The 21,720-nt window shown below is 42.7% G+C and overlaps 1 protein-coding gene across 1 annotated transcript; it reads right to left on the bottom strand.

Moving 5' to 3' along the window:
• Positions 1–3,688: 3,688 nt before the first annotated feature.
• Positions 3,689–17,177, bottom strand: alox12 (arachidonate 12-lipoxygenase). Its single transcript, XM_070854544.1, has 15 exons — positions 17,075–17,177; positions 14,081–14,227; positions 13,622–13,823; positions 12,857–12,938; positions 12,653–12,775; positions 12,427–12,533; positions 11,022–11,194; positions 10,794–10,937; positions 10,276–10,479; positions 9,771–9,857; positions 9,130–9,299; positions 7,288–7,409; positions 5,077–5,177; positions 4,732–4,902; positions 3,689–3,934 (listed from the first exon to the last, which is right to left on the bottom strand). The coding sequence occupies exons 2-15, from the start codon at positions 14,225–14,227 to the stop codon at positions 3,755–3,757; spliced, it is 2,013 nt and encodes a 670-aa protein (XP_070710645.1). The 5' UTR covers positions 17,075–17,177; the 3' UTR covers positions 3,689–3,754.
• Positions 17,178–21,720: the final 4,543 nt, after the last annotated feature.

The raw sequence follows: 21,720 nt of genomic DNA, 5'->3' as shown, positions 1-21,720 counted from the left end.
GGGTGACGGGACTGTCCCCCGGGTGGCCGTTGTGTCGCTCACCACAACATAAGGTGTTTATTATTCTTATTAATCCATTGTACACGTGCTCATACACAAAGTCTGTCTTAAATACAGCACAGTATATTTGGTTAATAACTTTTTTTGTTTCCAACGTCAAATAAAATTGTACCATATTGTTTGAATTCTTTAATAACTTGCAGTTTTCTTATGAGTGTGGAGTGTTCCAAAAATAATAAATAGCTGATAAACATGGTAGACAGCATTACATCAAAACTAATTCTACATAAGAGTTAAGATTCTTTTTGAGACAGCTGGGCCCCTCAATCCAGACAGTCCTCTCTCTCTCTCTCTCTCTCTCTCTCTCTCTCTCTCTCTCTATCTATCTCAACGAACACTCGTTGACTGTACTTGAATGCAGCATCAGCAAGGCCACCGAGGAAGGTCACGTGACAGAAGCCATTATGTTTCCTGATTGTAGAGGCTCTCAGTCCACCACAGGTCAGAAAACTAGTCCAGCTCAAAGCCATCATACATGAATGGGCATATTTAAATGAAGTACTTGATGTTTAAGTCCGTAATATAACTTTTCAAAGCTAACAAACTCCATGAACATCCCAGAAACCTACTTTCTGTAAGCAGTCACCTGACAGACTGACAGAAGTCTGATCCCAGGCCAGCTTCCTGCTCCCTTTCCTCTCCGATTTCAAATAAAACACTTGAATCATGCTGTGTTTGGTCTGTGGACCTAAAGCGTTAAGTGAGTTTGATCTTTTCCTTCTTATTCTGGGCCGTCACATATTTTCATGGCTCAGTTCTACTTAAACCGAAAAGGCAACAAGGTTCCAACAAATGACTTTTTCACTTTAGTTTCTGCTTCCTCTGACAAAGATCACAGAAGAATTCAACAGCATTGCAAACTGTCTCAAACTGGTGAGCTGATTGATAAATGCAGGCTGCTGAACAGACAAAATGCCATAAAATGATGCAAATATGATGTAAACTAAACGGGATTTATCTGTTTATTTGTGTGGGGCCTTAGCTAATTTTCAGTGCCTTTAAAATAGGAAACACTTAACAATAAATGCACAAGAGACAGTACAAAAGACAAAGCCGACAATAATTAGACACTAAATTCACAACTCAAAAAGAAAATACAGACAGAACCATACAAAGCACCAACCATGAGACAAGAAAACAACATTAGAAGAACAAGATCACTCAAGACTCCATGATGAAAAGCTGTTGATCCAGTCTGAGCTTAAAATGACCCCAGTCAGGATCCAGTCTGAAATCAGTACCCCACCTGTGGACCCCCCGGACAGACAGGGCTGTATCTATGCTATGTGCAGCACCAATAACATGATTCATCTTTAGATACATTTTATTTATAGAAAGCTTTTCTTGAAACTCAAAGACACAAAAAGTAAAAAAAAAATACTTGAAACACTTGCAAAGCATTTGAAACAAGCAAAGCCAAGAATTTTAGAGAGCTGGAGGCTGTTGTCCATGAGGAATGGGCTGATTCCTCAGGAACACTGTCAGAACCTGGTGTCTGGCCATGCAGCAGGTCATAACAGCTACAGGTGCTCTACTAACTACTAGAGATGCTTGTCAAGAAGGGGCTGAATCATTTAGAGACTGCAGGAGTCAGTAAAAGTGGCATATTGTGATGAATTTGGAGAAACCACCTGGAATATTAGCTGTGTTTCAATTATTCTTGTTTGAGTTGTTCAGTGAACACAGCTGGAAGTTTGTACATTTTGCCAATACACTTCATTTGAAATGGGGGTTGAATCATTTGGAGTGCAACCGTACACTGCCTGTATGTTCCTCTTAAATGTTGCATTTAACGAGGTTCCAATCAATTTAACCCCTTGAAGGTCCTCAGAAATAATCACGTTAAAGATCCTTACTGTGGCTGTGGCTCAGTGGTAGAGTGGGTCGTCCCTCAATCAGAAGGTCGGGGGTTCGATCCCCAGCTCCTATGGGTCAACATGTTGAAGTGTCCTTGAGCAAGACACTGAACCCCAACTTGCTCCTGAAGCATGGCTTCAGAGTGTGAATGAGTATGAAAGAATAGTCTCCTCCAAATTACATTTCTCCTGTATGATTGATGTGTGAATGGGTGAATGAGGATGTCATGTAAAGCGCTTTGAGTAGTTGAAATAACTAGAAAGGCTCTAATACAAATACAGACCATTTACCATTTACACACATAAATGTGTATGCATAAAAACAAGCCATAAAAATGTTAAAAATCTTTCTTTCTTTTTTTTTTTTTAAAATAGTTTTTTAGACCAGCATCAGCCCTAATCATACATATCAAATTTTAATTAGTTTTTTAAAAAATTAACCCTTAAATTGCCATGTTTTTGTCATGATGCGCATCATTTTATGGTCTAAAATACACAAAAAATACATGAAAAAAATTGAGAACTCTGAAAAATTCACCATCTTGCAAAATTATAAGCAATATGCATGAAAAACTGATAAAATATGCTAAAAATAAAAATCATAACACACTAGAAAGTGCTGAAGACCCTCAAAGGGTTAATGTAATCAAATCTAGATTGTCATACAATCCTAGTTTGGATTAGTATTTAAGAATAAATGTGTCACTTGTTTGACGCCTACTTGGTTCCACCATTTTTAAAACAAGAAAAAGAATAAAATAAGTTACTGACTGCTTTCTGGTAAGACCTGTCTGTGTGTAAAGAAAATTATTGTTGCAAAGGTTTTGATGGTCTGAGCGCACAAGGCTCACATCTTTGAAAACCACATACAAAAACTAACAACTTTGACATAAGATTAGTAAAAACATTTGTCGAAGGCGATTCCTTGTTTCAGTTTCATGCAAAAGATGAATTTGATTGAATCGGTTCAGTATCTTCAGTTTGAGACACAGTACCACTAAGCTCAGAGCAGATGGGATGGCATGTGGCAGCCCTGCTGGTTCACTGTGCCTTTAATTTGAAATAAATCAGCAACAGTGTCACCAGTTGTTGCACTTTAAGCATTTCAAATATTTCAGTGTGCACATAAGAGCTTCCTTACATTTCAAAGTGTTAAATACCTCGACGTGAAAATAGTGCGTCCCACAGTTGGGAAGGTGGATCATCTGTGGTGTCCTCCAGCTTTCCAACGCCTCCTAGTTGATGACCTTTAACACATCTCAGCCGATCACCTGCTGTCACACTTTCAGAGACTGAAGCAATTCTATTCCTGCAGCATGCCGCTCACAGGTACATGTCACGCTTCGTTATGCTTCTGTTTGGTACAGAAAAGTGTTAGACAGCTGTGCTTGACTACCATTGACTACATTTATACGCACAAAACATTCTGCGTTTGTCCCCAGTCCTACAAGCTGTTTACATGGCTAATGAAAATGAATATACCACTAATAATTGTGTCTAGAGGGTTGGTGCTGTGATATTTGTGCATATCTAAAAACCTGCTGAAACACAGTGTTGATGTGGCACAGCCAGACTGTTTCTGTGGACATTCTTTATGCAGCACAGACTTCAACTGTCCAATCAAAACATTCAAATCACTAATCAGCTCACCGATGACAAACAAGATTTCTCTTCTTCTTCTAAGTCTTTCTCTTCTTTTTTGGATCTTTTTTTGGATAACACAGAAGGTATTAAAGGTATATAATGTTTTTTTTATGTGATCAGCAGAAAAAACATCAGTTAATGTCAAAGTGAAAGTAAATGTGAGAAATGTTTGCATGGACCAGTCCAGCCGTCTGTCAGATAGTGATACTGTTTTCTACGCGGCTGGGCAGGAGGAAAAGATACTGAAGCTCCAGTCCTTCATTCTGCTTTAGGATGTGGCCTTCGATCTCTTTCAGCTCTGTTCTGAATCCGTCAATCAGCTCCCGGGCCCGCCCCTCAGTGAAGTGCTCCTCTGTGTATTTGCCCAAAGGAATCTGGGCAGGAGAAAACAAAAAGCTGCTGAAGAGACAGGAATTCATGTCTGTGATGTTACGTGATCACTGTCGCCAGTCAGGTTCATTTAATTACATGACTATTCATGTTTGGAGCAGGAAGTTAACATTTTGCTATGATGGTTGTCTCTTACAGTTTTTGTCGCCCCGTGGACCCCCGTCAGTAGTCTTTGTATATTAGATATGTTGGTAGGAAGATATTTTTCCTGTTATTCTGACATAGATTACAGGAAATGTCTCTTTCTCTGATGATTCTCATTTAAACAAACGTTTCTCGCTCTAACGTCGGTATGCTGGGTGGAGTCTGTCTGCCAACTGGTACCATTAAACCTCTGGTTGATGAACCAAAGGAGTCAGACTGAGGGTAACCTGTACCGTTCTCCACGCCATCTATTTCATTTCCTTCAAGTCTTTGTCCACTAATACTTATTTAGCTCTTTGTTACTTCATGTGGACGTTTGACCATCACTGTTTAGAATGAGCTGTGCAGAATTTAACACTAGCAGACTGCTCACACATTCATCTACTGCACATTCGATTTCACGTGTTAAAGATGACACAAGCAGTTTGGAAGCAAATCAAGTGTGATGTGGCGTGATGTGATCCGTGAAGCCTGCAGCTAACGCACACAGAGAACAGACTGTTTAATGACGTTGATGACGGCTCACATCAAGCAGTTCAACTTTTTAAGTGAGACTCAGCTTATTAAAATTAGAACGTGGACAGTCATTAGAGGTTTAATCTATGAACCAGACAGTTCATAGACAGTTCGGACTCACTGCATCTGGTTGTGCTCGCCCCAGATGCCATGTGATGGCCATCTGCACACAGGACTGACTGACATCGGGAAGGGTGGCCATGATCATCTCCATGGTAACGGCATCCTTGTCTTTTGGTGGTGGGTGTCTCATTGTGCAGGGGGTGTTGGGGACCCAGGCACACCAGTCAAACTGGAAAAACATCAACAGAGAGGGAGTTAAAGCCACTCTGTGGAGGAGGTCCGACTCCTCGTGGTGCTGTTAAAAAACGGGGGCAGCGCTGAAAGGTCTTCCCTTCAACTCTTCGCCGGAGAGATCTTTAGCAGCATGAACATCACAGTGTGTCTGTGTGTGAGTGCTGGGCACCTGTCCGTTGTTAGTAGCAGCGTGCTGGGCTGTACTGGTGAAGATGGCCACTGTCAGCAGGGTGGACATTTCCTCTCTGGTGCTGAGCTTACCGGCCAGACCTGAACACACACCCACCATCAAGTGTTAGGAGGCAAATAATGTGTCATTCCTCTGCCTCTCACAGCACTCTATATGAATAAATCCTCTGCAGTTTGTGAAATACTGTCAAATATTGCAGTCTGATTCCATCTATCTGAAACAAGAGCTCTCAACAACGTAGAAGTATGTTTATGCTAATTGCTCATCATCTCTCTAGCTTGAGTTTTTCACTGATTTCTAAAAGCTGAGCTTCTGTCAGGCAGGATCTCTGCACACGCAGGATGTAAATTCAGATGAGAGATTTGTGTTAGTTAGCTACTGTAGATTAGGCTCCTCAGTTTTGCAGAGCTTACGTAGCTCATGGGTGTGATGAAGACAAATACAGTGCCAAAAAAGAGAGTGAACCCTTTGGAAGTATTATCTGACTTGCTTACAATAGACCTATATTAATAAAACAGACACAATTATAATTTTTCATAATTCTTCATTGAGCACATCCAATAAACTGTCACTTTGCTGGTCGGAAAAGGAAGTGACTCAGATATTTGGTTGAGCTCACCGCTGGGCCACTCCAATGCTGGAGGATGAGTTACTTTGGTGCTCCATTGTACTGCTGCACCACCAAACCTCTAGAGAGCTTCAGCTGCTGGACCCTAACCCACACTTAGATAATTTAGATTCCTCCTGAATGAATGATGTGTGAATGGGTGGATGAGGATGTGATGTAAAACTGCTTTGAGTAGTCAAAGGTGCTGTACAAATACAGAGCATTTACCATTTACCCCGACATTTTCTTATGAGATCTATTTCTAAGTCTTGGTGAACATCCTCCCCTAAATGATTGCGAGGTGTCGAGACCCTGAGGCAGCAAAGAAGCCCCGAATCATGAAGCTCTACACTCCACCTCCATATGCTGTGTTTTCTTCCCAAACAACTTGACCGTAGTCTCGTCTGTCCTCAAACACAGTAGTATTGTGGAGTGTCCAGATGCTCTTTGGCAAAGTTCAGGTGTGCAGCAATGTAATGGTTTCTACCGTGTTGTCCTGCCATGAACACCACGCCTGCTCAAAGTCAGAGTGGTGGACTCATGAACGGAGATGTTACTTTGTTCCAATGACATTCTTCCATTCTTCATCATGCCCCCCCCCCCCAGTCATCTTGGCTTATGGCCACTTCGAGGGAGGCTTGCAGTCCATAGTTCTCTCCATGCGTAGACATCTTGTGTGACTGTGGTTGGATGAATATCTTAAGTCTTGGAGATGACTGTGTAACCCTTTCAACTTTTCTATGAATTATTGTTGATCTGAGAGGTCTTTCCTTCGAGGAGTGGTTATTATCAGCTGAGGTGTCTCAAAATACCTCCATGGTTTTTAAAAGTGCCTCCCTAAAGTTTAAAAACTTAGAGATTGAGTCTAGTTTTTAGTTCAAACAGATTGTTCACTGTAACTCAGAAGAGGATCAGGACGTATTTTAATACAAATTCATATAAATGCAAGTCATTCCAAACCGGTCCTTCTCTTTTTCTTTGCACCAAGCAGACAGATTATTTACAGTGGATTAAATGGGTTTTCCAGTAAATTATAGCAACACTGGATTAGACAGAACACTTTGTGTCCACATTGTTCAACCTGAGTCACGTGACATTATGGCAGAGATCATACTATCCAGGTATGTATGGGTTTGTAATGACTGCAGTTGGAATAATATTCACCCCTTCATTGATATGTTAATTCATATTCTCTACAACTTCTGATCTCAAATGCAAACGTTTGAGTGTCTTCATTTTCTCAGCAAGAATAATGGACCATGAGCCACTGTTCAGTATTTATGTGTTTGGAAATGAAGACAAAAAATTCCCAACTGTACCAAAAGGGTGCTAAGCTAACAACCCCAACACTATGAGATGTAAAGTACGAAGTATAAACTGTACATATAGAGACATCAATTATACATGTAGTTATAAAGTAAATCTGGTAAAAGCCAATATTTGAATTTAATGCAGCTTTAACACAGCTGTATGGAGGCCTTCATTTTCCCCCAGCTGTAAAATAAAGTCTGGAAATGTCCTTTTTAACCTGGTTGTATTTACAGAAGTATCACAGATGAACATGCAGGACATCACTAACTTACCAAAGTTGGGGAGCTCTGTGAAGCCTTCCTGTGATATGTCTCTGATCCAGCATTGGAGCTCCAGGTCCTCTTGCACATCACGGTCTGACTGGTAGTACAGGCTCACCATACCTGAGACAAAGCTGAGGGAATGGTAAATGGTAACTGGTCTGTATCTGTACAGCACCTTTCTAGTCATTTTCCATCACATCCTCATCCACCCATTCACACATCATTCACTCGGGAGCAATCTAAACTGGAGGAGACTGTTCTTTCACACACTGAAGCTGCTTCAGGAGCAAGTTGGGGTTCAGTGTCTTGCCCAAGGACACTTGGACATGCTGACTCAGAGGAGCCGGGGATCGAGTCACCGACTTCCAGATTGATGGTCGACCCACTCTACCTCCGAACCACAGCCGCCAAGAGAGTTAACGGGGGTTGTAACTCAAGTGGCACAAATACATTTGTCCCTCAGTGGTGTCCTCAAATTACAGACTTCATTATCAGTGGCATTAAGTGAACTTCTGTGGGGGATCTTAACACTTCAGACACCCTGCGATGAGGCTAACCTCTCTCTGTGTGTTTATTGACCCCTAGGATCGAAATGCAGAATCCAAGACTCTAAATGGTCCAACTATATTAAGTTAAAGGTGGAATTGGCAAATAACAAATAACCAGGGTGTGTTATAGGCAGTCTAGTGGCTTTAGTTATGTAATTATGAAAGGAGCAAAGGAGGAAGTCAGAAAATACTCATGGGAGACTTCAGAAATTGTGTCTATATGTGGGGGCCTACTGGACAAGCCATATTCAACAGATGTTTGTTTCGTAAAAACATAACTCATCTATTAATACAATGCCACCTAAACCAAATAGAGATTTAGCACTTGGTTAGAATTACACACCATTATCATTTCTAAAGGTCAGTTTCCCATCTTTCAAGACACCCTTCAGGACGGTCTCTGATGTATTAGGATACCAGGATGACCTACGACATCCAGCTGCATTTTACTGTATGGGAGCCAGCTTGATTCTCTGGATATCATGACCCACAATCCTCTGCGCAGTGGAAGATGCGTCACATTGACTGAGCTGCCAAGAAAGCACAGACCAAGCCGCAGGGACGTGTCATAAAACCCTGAGAGATGACGGAATGTGGCCATTTGTTTTAGATATTTTCATTAAGTATCACGCCGTCCTCGTATGATGTACAGATAAACATGTTTCATTTTAGAGCGTGGCCATTTGGTCCAGGAACATTTTGAAAGTCTAGAAGAGCTGCCCGAGACACTAAGTGCACTTGCTCTATGAGCCCCACAGTACTACTAAGTAATACTTAAGAAGCGGATGAGCAAGAGGGTGGAAGGTTAAGGCCCAATGGTATGACAAAGTAGTGCGTCCCAATTGAATGCATAATGCGTGCAACAGTATTGTGTAACCCCCCAAAAACCCACTGGGCTCGTCTCCGTCGTGCTCCATCTGGTTTTGCTCCGTCCTCTACGAAGCTTTAAATTCCACTTTGTCTGCTTGATTAGTTAACCCGCTCATATCTATGAGCATCTATGCTGCTTGGCTGTGGCTTCTGTCAGAAATAGACCAGACACGTCCTTAGCAGAGCGGAGCGCTGAGCAGCTTCTGGGATGCTTCTGAAACACGCCGCTACACTTCTGGTGGGATTTGAAGCTTGTAGCAAAATGGGTATGATTCACTCTGGGTTCTAGTCTTAAGTGTGTCATTTGGAATGCAGCAAAATATGTTCTCACTGTTACTTTGAATCCCACATTCCCTGATCTTTTTCAGAATACTGCAGACCCAACAGTAGTGTCCTTCCAGCTGCTGGTGGGAGCCCGGTGTGTGTGATGTACCTGTGAATGGCCTCCCACAGCATCAGGCCATGTTCTCGGTAGAAATAGTTTGGGAGCTGGGAAACTCCTCTGTCAGTGAAGTCGTAGTGAGGCTGGAGGGAGCGGTAGGTCAGTAGCTTGTACTCCCTCTGAGATAGAATCAAAAGGCCGTCACCACCTGTGGACACAACCTACACCCACACACAGCCACCAGCGCCATGACGAGCACCACCATCAGTCATTGTTAGATTGTTCAGCACAGCAAGTGACTTTGTTTTTCATTTCTCTCATTCAAGACATCAAAGATTAATAAGTGCCAACCCATTCTCACTGAGAACATGTGAGGTAAGACAGCTTGAGAGCTTCAGACTCCTAGGAGGTACCCCTCCTAGCATTATTTCTGGACATGCCCCACTAGCATAATGTTTTTATGTGCCATCAGAGTCAGGAGACATAGTATCACGAGCAAGAAAAGTGTGCATAGGGAGGAGGTCGGGGTGGTTGGGTGGATAAAACACAGGACTTTCACCCCAGAAGCCACTGTCATCATGTATGTGTCCGTTATGTCTGTGGTCTACAACAGCCCCCCAAAATATATCAAGTCATAAATAAGTTCAAACACTGATCATCTCAATCAAAAGTTCAGTTTCAGAGTGACACACCCGTTTGAAGATGCCATTGGGGGAGATGAGCTGAGTGCGCCCCCTACAGTTGATCTCTAGAGTGTAGCGCAGGTGGGGGGTGAGGAGCTGCAGCAGGAAGACATAGAAAAGTGTTCAGGGTACAACATGACTGTTTCCTGCAGCTTGTCTCTCTACCAGACTGTACCCATCAGTGAGAGTTAGCCTCTGGGGACAAGAGCCAGTATCTTGGTGCTTCCTGTGCAGATATGTGGATGACAGATCATTAGGGAGAATTCTTCTGCTAATCTCTGTTAACAGTTATCTGCATACGAATTGACCAAATTGCAAATTTGGTCAATGCGTTCTGTCCCTTTTGCTCCAGCGTGACTGGTCAATACAACTTACTCAGGTATCCTTACCTCTAGTAGATCACATGGTAGATTCAGTATAATGCACAATTCCTCAGCAATAATTACATCAGTACAACAATGCTGACATTAAATCGTCCAACTGAAAACCAAAGTTGTGAATACTGCGTGGTTACCTTATATACAGGGTGCACAGCAGGCAGCTGTCTCAGAGTAGCCACACAAAACACTTCTATCACCAGGTGAGTCCTGAGCAGGTGAGACAGCAGCTGGAACACCTGGAACTCAGAGTGACGCACCCACATCTTAGCCAGTAGCCAGGCCAGGGGGGGGTCTCTGGGAAGGAATATAGGCGTGTCAAGGCCTGGAGTCTGCTCTAGCTGAAGACAAGGAGGGGAAACTGTCACAGGCGGTCCTCTTCCATTACACAGAGCAGACTTGAATTTCATATATCTACAACATCCCAGACTACATGAAGCTCAGCCATCAGCCCCTCTAGCTGTCTTCTAAGATTTAAAAAAAAAGTTTAGTTCAGTATTTGTGGGTCTTTTCACAAACTCTCATGAAGTTTTCTCAGGTTTGCACTATTATTCTCCACTTTTATATTTCCTCTTGTTCCAGATTTACACTCAGTAGTTTCAAGTTTAATATTCTCATGTTCAGTATCCTCAGGATGCATCAGCGACATGTATACCTGTATAGCAATAGGTATGAGTCCTTCATCTGGGTGCTGGTACAGCAGACAGAGCGGAGCGGTGATGTACTGAGGTTTACCCCTGATCGTGTTGGTGGGAATCCCGTCCATGATGGCATAGTCTAACAGATAGATATTCCCTGCCTGGACGGGAGAGAAGTGCAAACATTAAGAAGGACGTTGACGGGGGAAGGAGCAGACGTGGCAGATGTGGAGCATTTCGCAAACCTCCAGCTCTTTGTCCAGGTTGGTGGTGGGAACCATGGAGCTCTGCACCATGTCAGGAGCGACCGGGAAGTTCTCTGGCAGCTTCTTGCACCTCTGAATCATCCTCGGGTTAGAGCCATTCATACACTGGTAGCCAAAGAACCAGTCCTCCCTCCAATGCTCCATACAGTACTCTGAGGCAAACACACACACACACACACACACACTGGATGAGGCTTGTGTCATTGTTAAGATAGCTGTACTCTGTACTGGGTTTGATTGCAGAGATGCCTCTTAAACACTCCTGTTCTTGTTCTTGTTTTATCCTCTCAACCAATCAATTATCAGTGAATCTACAGGGATTAACAGCAATCAAGCACATATTAAGGACATATTATCATTATGCTTTTCCTGCACACACTCCTCTGTTCATGCATCAGTCAGCACCTGCCAGCTCTCCCCACCAACACACCATCCACACCCACTGCCACTCCCCGTGTCTATCAACCAATCAGCTGCCAGCCTGCTCAGTCTGCCACTCACCTGTTGCTGGTTTGACCTGTGCCTGTTTACCTGACTTATATCTCTGCCTTGTTTTTTGGTTTGGGCTTCTGAAACAGACTGCACTCTACTCTGCCTGAACCCTTCGGTTAAATCCCTGTGTTGCCTTACTCCTGCCTGGTGGAAATCACATATTTTGGTACCATGTGTTAACAGGCTGAGCTTCCAACCAAATGTGGAAGCAGTTTCTAAAGAGAAGATGTCCATTCCAGTAAGAACTTTGTTCTATAGATGTTTCATTGAGTCTGTATTGTGGTCTAAAGTAATGTTATCAGGACTCTATAACTCTGAATTCCTGAGTCCTGATGAGCCCCTGCAGAGGGAGTCTGAGCTCCTACCTTCAGGCTGGAGATTCTGAGTTCCTGCTCAGAGGAGAAAAATGTAATGTCCCTTTTGTTTGTACAGAAATGAGTAGCCTGAATTGCACATGTGATCTCTGCATCTAGACACTGTACGTACTGTCTAAACTGATGCACTACATGATGTGTGTTTTTTCTTATGATGAATGTGTTCTATACACCTGGCTGTAACCTGGTGTGATGATAAAGCCTGGCTTTGACTTTAGAGTCAGCATAGGCCTTTTGGTCTCAGAAAGCAGGTCTAAAGGCTTCAGTATGCTTCAGACGAGCTAGTCAAAGACCTGCTCTGAACACATCTTAAAGCAACGTAAGGATAGCAGGATACACTCTTGGGTAGTGTCTCCTCAAAGGCATTCATGCTCTTGTCATCAGTTGTTTATAGCTGTGTGTGAGGAGTGCAAACCCCCCCTCCATGTCACACCTCCATGATCCTGGTCAGTTGGTGCATAAGGAGGTCATATTTGTCAAACTGGACCGCTAGAGTCAGTGGGTGTGTTTCCACCTACCAGCTATGGGGCTTCGCAGCTTCCAGAAGATCCGTTTGAAGTCGTCCAGGTCATTCCAGGATTTCCCAAACCTGATGGCCAGCTTCTTCAGAGACAACTCCAGCAAGCTGATGAGAAGGAGGGGGCATGTGTACGTGAGGGATAGAAAGCTGATTATACAGTATATTGTCAGAACTCATCGGGAGGACAAAGCCAGTGTGTGAGTGGGTGCACGCGCACAACCTACGCATAGTGTAAGGAGTGTTCAAAGTCGCTCCTCTTTTCATTATCAAAGCGGACATCTTGGGGTAAATCTGCTTCGGTTTCAGCATCAATACATCTGGGAATCCCCGGAGCCCATGTGACCCATCTGAAAGGCAGAAACACACAGTGTGATTACAGATGTTAATCTACCACAGCCAGGTGTTGGTGTTGTAGTGTTGCCTTGGACCTGTAAGTTGTCTGTCTCTCCTGCAGCTCTGTCTTCCTGTGCGCCAACAGCTGAGGTAAGGAGTCGTCCTTCAGTGTCTTTGCTACAGAGGTAGAGGAGAGAGACACCGGAGGGCACCCTTAGCAACCTGCACGGACTCACGGCTAGTGCCCCAATAGGAGCATGTTCGATTCAAAGATATTAGGAAGCCTAATCTGAAGCCTTGTTTAGTGACCACAAGCATCATCTTTCACCCACCCACCCATGGCATGGATGAAATACACAGATTTTTGCACTGGACATTATAAAACTTTATCCCTACCTTGTTCCAAGATTACAATCAATGACAACCTCATGCTGAAGTGGATACTTATATTTACTGTACTATATCTCAGTCAGTCAGTCATTTCGACCACTCAAAGCTCTTTTCCATGACATCCTCACCCACACAGCATTCATTCAGGAGGAATCTAAGTTGGAGGAGACTGTCCTTTCACACACATGCCTCAGCAGCAAGTGTCTTGCACTGCAGAACACTTCAACATGCTGACTCATAGAAACTCAATTTGCATGTCACAAAAATAGAACACAGTTTTTGATGCTTGGCTATCAAGAGAAATTTGAAATTTGCTTCCTGCTTCCTATGGGTGCAGTACAAGAACTGCTACTCAAGATAACTAGTCTGCAACTGAGCAGCTCCACTGGATCAGTTTGGAGTCGGCTGTCTTGCTCAAAGGCACTTCAACAATTAATTTACAACTAGTTCTGAATGTTGATGACTCCCACCTGTTCCCTCTCTTATCTCCAGCCCGATGTCTCCTATAAGCCAGCGGTAACAGGGGAAAGTTAGCACTTTGTCTCCGCCTGGAGGCTCCACTTTGATGTAGCTACAGAACCAGTTATCCTCCACCCAGTACTTCTGCTTTTCCAGTCGGACCAGTAGCAGGGCACCTAAAGGTGAGGGGCTGGTTACCTTGTACTGATCCACCTGACAGACATGCATCGATGGAGAAAGAGAAAGAAAAACAAAAACCACAACAAGACTGTCAGCAGTCAAGCATTAGTGTTGAGATGAGCTCATCATGTTGATGTATGATGAAGGAAGGTCAGTTTGGATGATAGTCTACTACTCTACTGCATAGAAGCTATATTCAGCATTTCCTTCCATTCAGTCAGTTCAAAGATGATGTTCTTGCTCTTTCTTATCAGTAAGTGATCACACCACCATTCTAAACACACACTTACTGCTCCTCGGCAGAAGTCCAGTCCAGGGTTGTCCAGCAGGGTGCGTTCACTCTCCCCTTTTTCCCCCACCAGGGTCACAAAGATGTAGTTGTTGGTGCCTGAATACTCTGACGTACCAGTTGCTACTGTTACAGTGTAGACTTCCATCTAGGGACAGGGACACACACACAGAACACGGTGAAAACCAAGGGTTCAGCTGACAGCATGTGGCTACTTAAAGGCCTTACAGATGAGACATTGATCATTTCAGCCTTGCCAGTCCACAGTGTTGTGGTATTGCAGTGAAAAATCCCATCCCAATTCTTGCCTGTATACATCTTGCCAACTGCAACGTTTGTGGAGGTGGAATTCTGATCTGGTTAGCATACAGTGCAATCTGAGATGGTACAGTTCTGTGTCAGTTTGGTTTGTGTCTTTCCTCTGTCAACACAGTAATGCCTCCATCCACAAAGCCACTTTCATAAGGACATTGTTTTCCCAGTTTGGTGTGGAGGTTTGCTGTGTATCATCCCGCCTGCCCTAAACCCCATCCAACACGTTTGGGATGAACTGGGAGCCCAGTCTTTTCACCCTGAGACAACGATGGTTATCAGCTGACTGTGTGTGCTCTGACTCTAGGTTTACTCTGCTCAGTGGGTTCACATAACTGAGATACTTTAGAAACCACCACAACCACAACAAGACTGTCAGCAGTCAAGCATTAGTGTTGAGATAAGCTCATCATGTTGATGTATCTAAGGAGGGTCACATATTTCTGCAGGAAATGCTCAGTTTGGATGATAGTCTGCTACTCTTTAGTCAGAAACACCGTTCATGATCTACACGTTAAGCTGCTGCTGCTCGTTACTACGTTGTCATTGTACGTTGGAATCGAGCTCTTCAGTAAAAAAGAATAAACTGTTGTTGTCACAGGTCCTGTGAGGCGCTGACATGCTTATGTAAGTATTATTTCCTGGTAATAATTTGCATATCATTTCAAGAATAACCAAATATGTAAATCACACGGATGCAAATGAGCTGATGAAGCAGCAGACAGGTCGTGTGAAACAGCCCACACAGGACACGCTGATGTCATTTCATTACTGTAGCACATATAGAACATTTTGTCATGACATATAAGTGGGTGGTGGACTATTATCCTTGTACTCATACAGGATATGGTACCCTTTGTTATTATTTAAGAACTGCTTCATTAACTCTCTGATTTCATGAGAACAGAGAAAAATAATACATGTTTGTGAACATGTTGAAAAGTGCATAGAATTAATATATCATTTATAAATGATATAAACTGTAAGAGGGAAAAACATGGGAGGAGCACTCAGTCATCATGCATTCATGGAAACAATATGAGTGGGCCTCTGTCCTTCACAATAAAAGCAGTGGTGTTAATGTGATGCCATTTGTCCCATAAAAACATGGAACATTCCCATAGAAACATTCATTCAAAACACCTGGACAGACATTTCCATATTTTACTGTGTCCTCTTTGTTTGTGTCCTTTGAACCAACAAGTAACCGCGACACTGACACACTGTTTAATCAAATGAATGCTGCAAAGAACCACTGAGAACACTGCAGCACACTTTGTTGGGTACAAAAGTTGATACAATCAAGCACACACTGAGACCTGAGACACACATCACACACATCACTTCTCCTCTGCAAGATGGACATCACACAATGTCCCAAAGACTGTAAATCATGGACTTATTCTCCATTAATTCTCTTTAGACACTGATACATACAAGTCTTTTCATAGCCTACGATTGTAAAATGTGAAGCTGCTCACTCAGTTTTATATTTAGAATATGTGGCCGAGGATTTTTATTATGGCATTAACTTTCCTAAAACAATAAAGCACTCAAACACACGTCGTTTGATTTATTTATCTATCCACGTCACATTTAATTTTTGCCCTTTGTATGGTCAGTACTTCAAATCTCTCCCTTTCATTTCAACTATTAGCCCTCTACTGCACTCTGCAGATGGATTTGAAATGTTCTCTTCCACCTGAAGAGCATGGGCCGGCTGCATGGGCTTGCACGCTCTTCACACATGCAGAAAAGTGAAGTTAGCAGCTTCAGTCACCCCAGTTTGGATTGTTATAAACGTTAAATCAACATACAGCCACAGGCCTTTGACTGATGTTATGGTTAAATATTATATATTAAATATTAGGAACATCTGCTTCCACAACATCTGGATGTATCGGGATGTATTAAATGAGGTCTGATAATAATGATGATAATAAGGACTGTCCTCTCTGTTGGACTCTGTCTGATGAGTCCATCTTCCTTTGTTTGACTGGAGGGACGTGTATGTGAGTCTGTGTTTGTAGAGCAGCCAATAGGAACGCTCTCTATCTGTGAGAAGACCTGTGATTGGCCAAAGCCTCCCGTCACAGGCCAGACTCACTAAAGCCTGAGTGCAGCCAAGAGGAGGTGCAGAAGTCTGGTTTTCTCTCAGGCCACTCGATTTACAATATTCTGATGAATAAACTACTTAGCCCAGCTTTGATGTGAGGAACAATTTTTGCGATATTTAGAAATTCTTTCTTTGGACTTCCAGAATTTCTGCTCAGGTTTTCATAAAAAACGGTTTTTACGTGTTTTTGTGCAAACAAGTTGAAAATGCATTAAAGATAGGTGGATGGAAACACACTTTATCTACATTTAAACAGTAAGAGGCTGTGTCCAAAATGTCTCTCTCATTCACTTGTTCACAACGACGTCCTCACACTTTGCACTTTCAGGAATCATCTTCATTACATCAGCTCTGACAGGAAGTGTACAAATGTTAAGCTCTGCAGAAAATGTAGCACACTGGAATTTTTCAGGACACCGAACAGAGCATAAATATGACGGGAGAAATTTCAGAGCTTTAGAGATAAGACCAACCAACAAAGTATCTGTTCAATTAGAACACACTTTTTGTATTTAATTTTATTGATTAACTTGCATTGTCATCATCAAACAACAGAAAACCACTCACCTTAGTCCAGAACTGTGTTCTCAGCTGAGAACGACTTCCCTCCCCTCCTCTTCCTGAAGATCTCTTTTGGCTGTATTTGTATTCTGACACGTCCTTCCTTTGTTGTCTCTCCTTCGTGTCTGATTTCTTCTTTCTTTTAAAAGTCCTCACAGATCTGTAAGTGACCTCATTATTGTGGCATCTCAAAATACAACCCCCCCCTCTGTGTCTCTGCGACCATGCTGCATCCAGCAGGGGTTTCTCTAACACTCACTGCTTACTTCACCGCTCGGCTGACTTTCTCTCCTACACTGCCCTCAATTCAGTCCTTTGTGTAACCTCACCTTGCTCACACACTCACACACTCACACACACACACACACACACACACACACAAACACACTGAGGAAGTGAAACAGGGGATGGGGGGGTGGGGGGAGTTGCAAAAGGGAGGTTGGGTCAATGTCTGGGCTGGACATTGTTAGATAACACTAGTGCTACAGGAGAAGCATACCAGCAGCAGCTGTAAAAGCTTCAGATTCAAAAAGAGAATATAAAGAAGTAACATAATACACAATGCTTAACGGAGAGAGTGTGAAGTAGCCACTGACTGATGGTACATTACTGGTTCAAGTCCTCATTGGTCAAACAAATGGAAAGAAACACTATAACATTTTGGGAAATAAATTAGTTTGCAACCTGTCATCATTACCAGTTTCATCCTTGTGCAGTCATTGCAGATGGGTCCATATCCAGGACCCCATTTCGTGGTTTGTTCCATTAATATGTTCCCAGGGTCCTATGATCTTAAGGTCCTATGATCCGAGGGTCCTATGATCTTAAGGTCCTATGATCCCAGGGTCCTATGATCCCAGGGTCCTATGATCTTAAGGTCCTATGATCTTAAGGTCCTATGATCCTAGGGTCCTATGATCTTAAGGTCCTATGATCCCAGGGTCCTATGATCCTAGGGTCCTATTATCCTAGGGTCCTATGATCCTAGGTTCCTGTGACCCCAGTGTCCTATATTCCCACAGACCTATGTTCCCAGGGTTCTATGTTCCCCAGGTTTATATGGTACCATGATCCCAAGGTCCTGTCTTCCCAGGGTCCTGTGCTTCTAGGGTCCTATGATCCAAGAGTCCTATGATCCCAGTGTCCCATGTTCCCCAAATTCTATAATCCCGAGGTTCTATGTTCCCCATATGTATATAGCACATAATGGGAACATGACAAAGAGCCCTATGTATGTTCCCAGGGTACTATGTTCCCTTGTTCATGATCCCATAACATAACACATAAGACACACTTCTAATATGAAGCACTTTATAAGATTTACAAAAATAAAGAAATCATGATGAAAACTGACTGAACTAAGTATTCTCTATTCTCTCACAATGTCATTCAGTTTTGCTGCTCCTTGCTTGTGCACAACTTGTCCCATACAAGGCAAATACAAGGGAAAAGGCACAGGGATCAGGGTGAGGCAAGAGTCAGAAACAGGAGTGGGGGGGTGGGCAGGAGTACGGTCAGGTGTTTGGGTTTTGCTGGATGTTAAGTTTGGAACTCTTTAAAGTTCTAGCGGTAACCCTAATGTGTCAATGTGACTTACTGCTTACTGTTTTCACACTAACTAGTACTAACCATGACTACTAAACCTCAGACCCACCCTTTTGAGAAAGCAGAGTGGAATTTGTAGAACACATTGTTGCAGTAGACAATCTTCTATGTAACACACAGCCTTTATAAAATGAGTTTGGAAAATATGAAGATGCCCTCACTCCTCCAACAAAAAGTTTGTTTCGTTATGAAAATGTCAATATAAGAACTGTCCAGATATATTCTGATGATTATTCAGAAAATTAGTTGAGCAACTTAAAATAAAGTCACAGTCTAGACTCCTATTGATGGCATTTGTTGAGGAAAGTTCCTCTTTTTGTTTGACTGGCAGTCTGCATCCATGTGTGCCACTGATGCAACAACCATCACTGTGAAGGGGACGGACATCACCTCTGTTGCATTTGATGTTGTGTGATGGATGAAGTAAAGCAAAAATAGAACTTTGCTGGTCATTTTTGTCTTTTAATTTTGGCAGCAGCAGTGTGAGTCCAGAGGGTTACTGAAGATATGGGGACGATATAGCAGGTGTCAGTTAGGCTGGCATGAACCCCAGTACAAACAGGTAGCAGTAAAAGGAAACATCTGAAGATGAAGTGGAGAAACGTAATGAGTGCAGATGGTTCTGTATAGGCCTTGTTGGCTCATAGTTGGTGAGAATGAAAATGATGCTCATGGTTCTATTTGAGTTCCATACAGCTGGACAACCTCTGACAAGGAAGGAACAGATGGAACCCTACTAGACCTACTAGGGATCAAACATGATGTAAAAACAGACAGATGCTTTCAGTTTAGCTCACATGAACTCATCAATCAATCTGTATTTATAGAGCGCCAATTCATCTCAAGACTCTTTCCATAAAGAGCAGGTCTAGACCAAACTCTTTAATTAGAGAGAGACCCAACGATTCAGGAATTCAACATTAAGGATTCAAGAATCTCCACATGAGCAGCATCAGATATTATATTAGGAAACAGTGGAGGAAGAACTCCCCTTTAACGGGAAGGAACCTGGAACAGACCCAGGCTCTATAAACTATAGGCTTTATCACTAAGGAAAGTTTTTAGTCTACTCTTAAATGTAGAGAGGGTGTCTGCCCCCCCCCAGAACCCAAACTGGAAGGAGGTTCCACAGGAGAGGAGCCTGATAGCTGAAAGCTCTGGCTCCATCACTACTTTAGAGGACTTTAGGAACCACCAGTAGACCTGCAGTCTGGGAGCGCAGTGCTCTAGTGGGGTAGTACGGTACTATGAGCTCTTTAAGATATGATGGAGCCTGAACATTAAGAGCCTTGTAGGTGAGGAGAAGGATTTTAAACTCTTTTCTAGATTTTACTGGATGCCAATGAAGAGAAGCCAGTACAGGAGAAATATGGTCTCTTCTCTTAGTTCTCATCAGAACACGAGCAGCAGCATTCTGGACCAGCTGGAGAGTCTTTAACGACTTATTGGGGCAGCCTGATAATAAGGAGTTGCAATAGTCCAACCTAGAAGTGACAAATGTGTGGACTAATTTTTCTGCATCATCTATAGACAGGATGGGCCTGATTTTAGCAATATTAAAGAAATCTGTTTAATGCGGGAGTTAAAGGACAAAGATTCCTCACAGTGGAGCTGGAGGCCAGAGTAATGCCATCCAGAGGAGCTATATTGTTAGAAAAGGTGTCTCTAAGATGTTTAGGGCAGAGCACAATAACTTCAGTTTTGTCTGAGTTTAGCAGCAGAAAGTTGCTGCTCATCCAGGACTTTATGTCCTTAAGGCAGAGTTGGAGTTTACTCAACTGATTGGATTCATCTGGCTTTATTTATAAGTATAATTGGGTATCATCTACATAACAGTGGAAATTAATGGAGTGTTTCCTGATAATATTATATATATTATAGGGGCGGCTGTGGCTCAGTGGTAGAGTGGGTCGTCCCTCAATCAGAAGGTCGGGGGTTCGATCCCCAGCTCCCAGCTCCAAATTACATTTCTCCTGTATGAATGATGTGTGAATGGGTGAATGAGGATGTCATGTAAAGCGCTTTGAGTAGTTGAAATAACTAGAAAGACCATACAAATACAGACCATTTACCATTACCCAGAGGAAGCATATATAAGGTAAATAGTATCGGTCCAAGCACTGAACCTTGTGGAACTCCATAATATGACCAGCTCTGCAGGCATGTCGGGATGATCCCTGGGATGATCCTGGACAACCGGACAACCGGACAACCGGAGAGACCAATTCAACACTAAGTTGCTGAAATGCTGTTCTGGATCATTCTGACCTCCTTTTTCCTAAAATCAATGCTCAACTCCTTGTTCTGAGTAGTGGGTTGTTCTGACTTCTCATCAAATCAGATTGGAGATTATTGTGAAGTGTATTTTTCACTTGAGTAGTAAAACACCTGAAGGGAAATAATGTGCAAAGACTAAGCTTCTACATTTATTAGCTCAACAGCATTTCCAAAACTGAAAATAAGCTACTTTTGACTTTTCTTTAGGAATTGGTGGGAGCATCTTCATATGTAAACTGTATAACTATTAGAAAAATGTCTAGCCATCATAAATGGATGTCAGGTTGAACTCAAAACAGCATGAGCCATCTGTCATCAGGTCTGGAGATGAGTTACATCATCTCTTACTCATAATGAGGAAGTATTGAGCCCAGAAACACAGATAAACTGATGCACAGGATGTTCAGGTCTGTGGGACAGTTTTGAACATTGTGTTGGTGTGTGAAAGTTTGAACAAAGGATCCATCTAAACAAACTTTATTTCTACAAACCAATTTTACAGGGAACTAAAAGAAAATGATCACTCTGCTTTCTCAAAAGGGTGGTTTATTAGTCATGGTTAGTACTAGTTAGTGCGAAAACAGCAAGCAGTAAGTCACATTGACACAGTAGGGTTACCTCTAGAACTTTAAAAGAGTTCCAAACTGGGGGTGCGATGTTGGAAGGATGTTGGTGTTAACCAGCAAATGAGAGCTGAACAAAAAAATGCTGCTGGTTGAAGTTTGGGGAAAGCAGCACCTTGTGTCTTTGAAGCTTGACCCCCCAGGGAA

The sequence above is a fragment of the Pempheris klunzingeri genome, chromosome 23, assembly GCF_042242105.1.
Source record: "Pempheris klunzingeri isolate RE-2024b chromosome 23, fPemKlu1.hap1, whole genome shotgun sequence".
Taxonomy (NCBI): Eukaryota; Metazoa; Chordata; class Actinopteri; order Acropomatiformes; family Pempheridae; genus Pempheris; species Pempheris klunzingeri.
This window is presented reverse-complemented; position numbering and strand designations above follow the sequence as displayed.

Coding starts and splice junctions, on each gene's coding strand:
- alox12 (XM_070854544.1), bottom strand. CDS start 14,227: ATGGAAGTCTACACTGTAACAGTAGCAACTGGTACGTCAGAGTATTCA. Junction 13,824..14,080: donor TGGACTTCTGCCGAGGAGCA/GTAAGTGTGTGT, acceptor CATGTCTGTCAG/GTGGATCAGTACAAGGTAAC. Junction 5,178..7,287: donor CACAGAGCTCCCCAACTTTG/GTAAGTTAGTGA, acceptor GTGTGTGTTCAG/GTCTGGCCGGTAAGCTCAGC.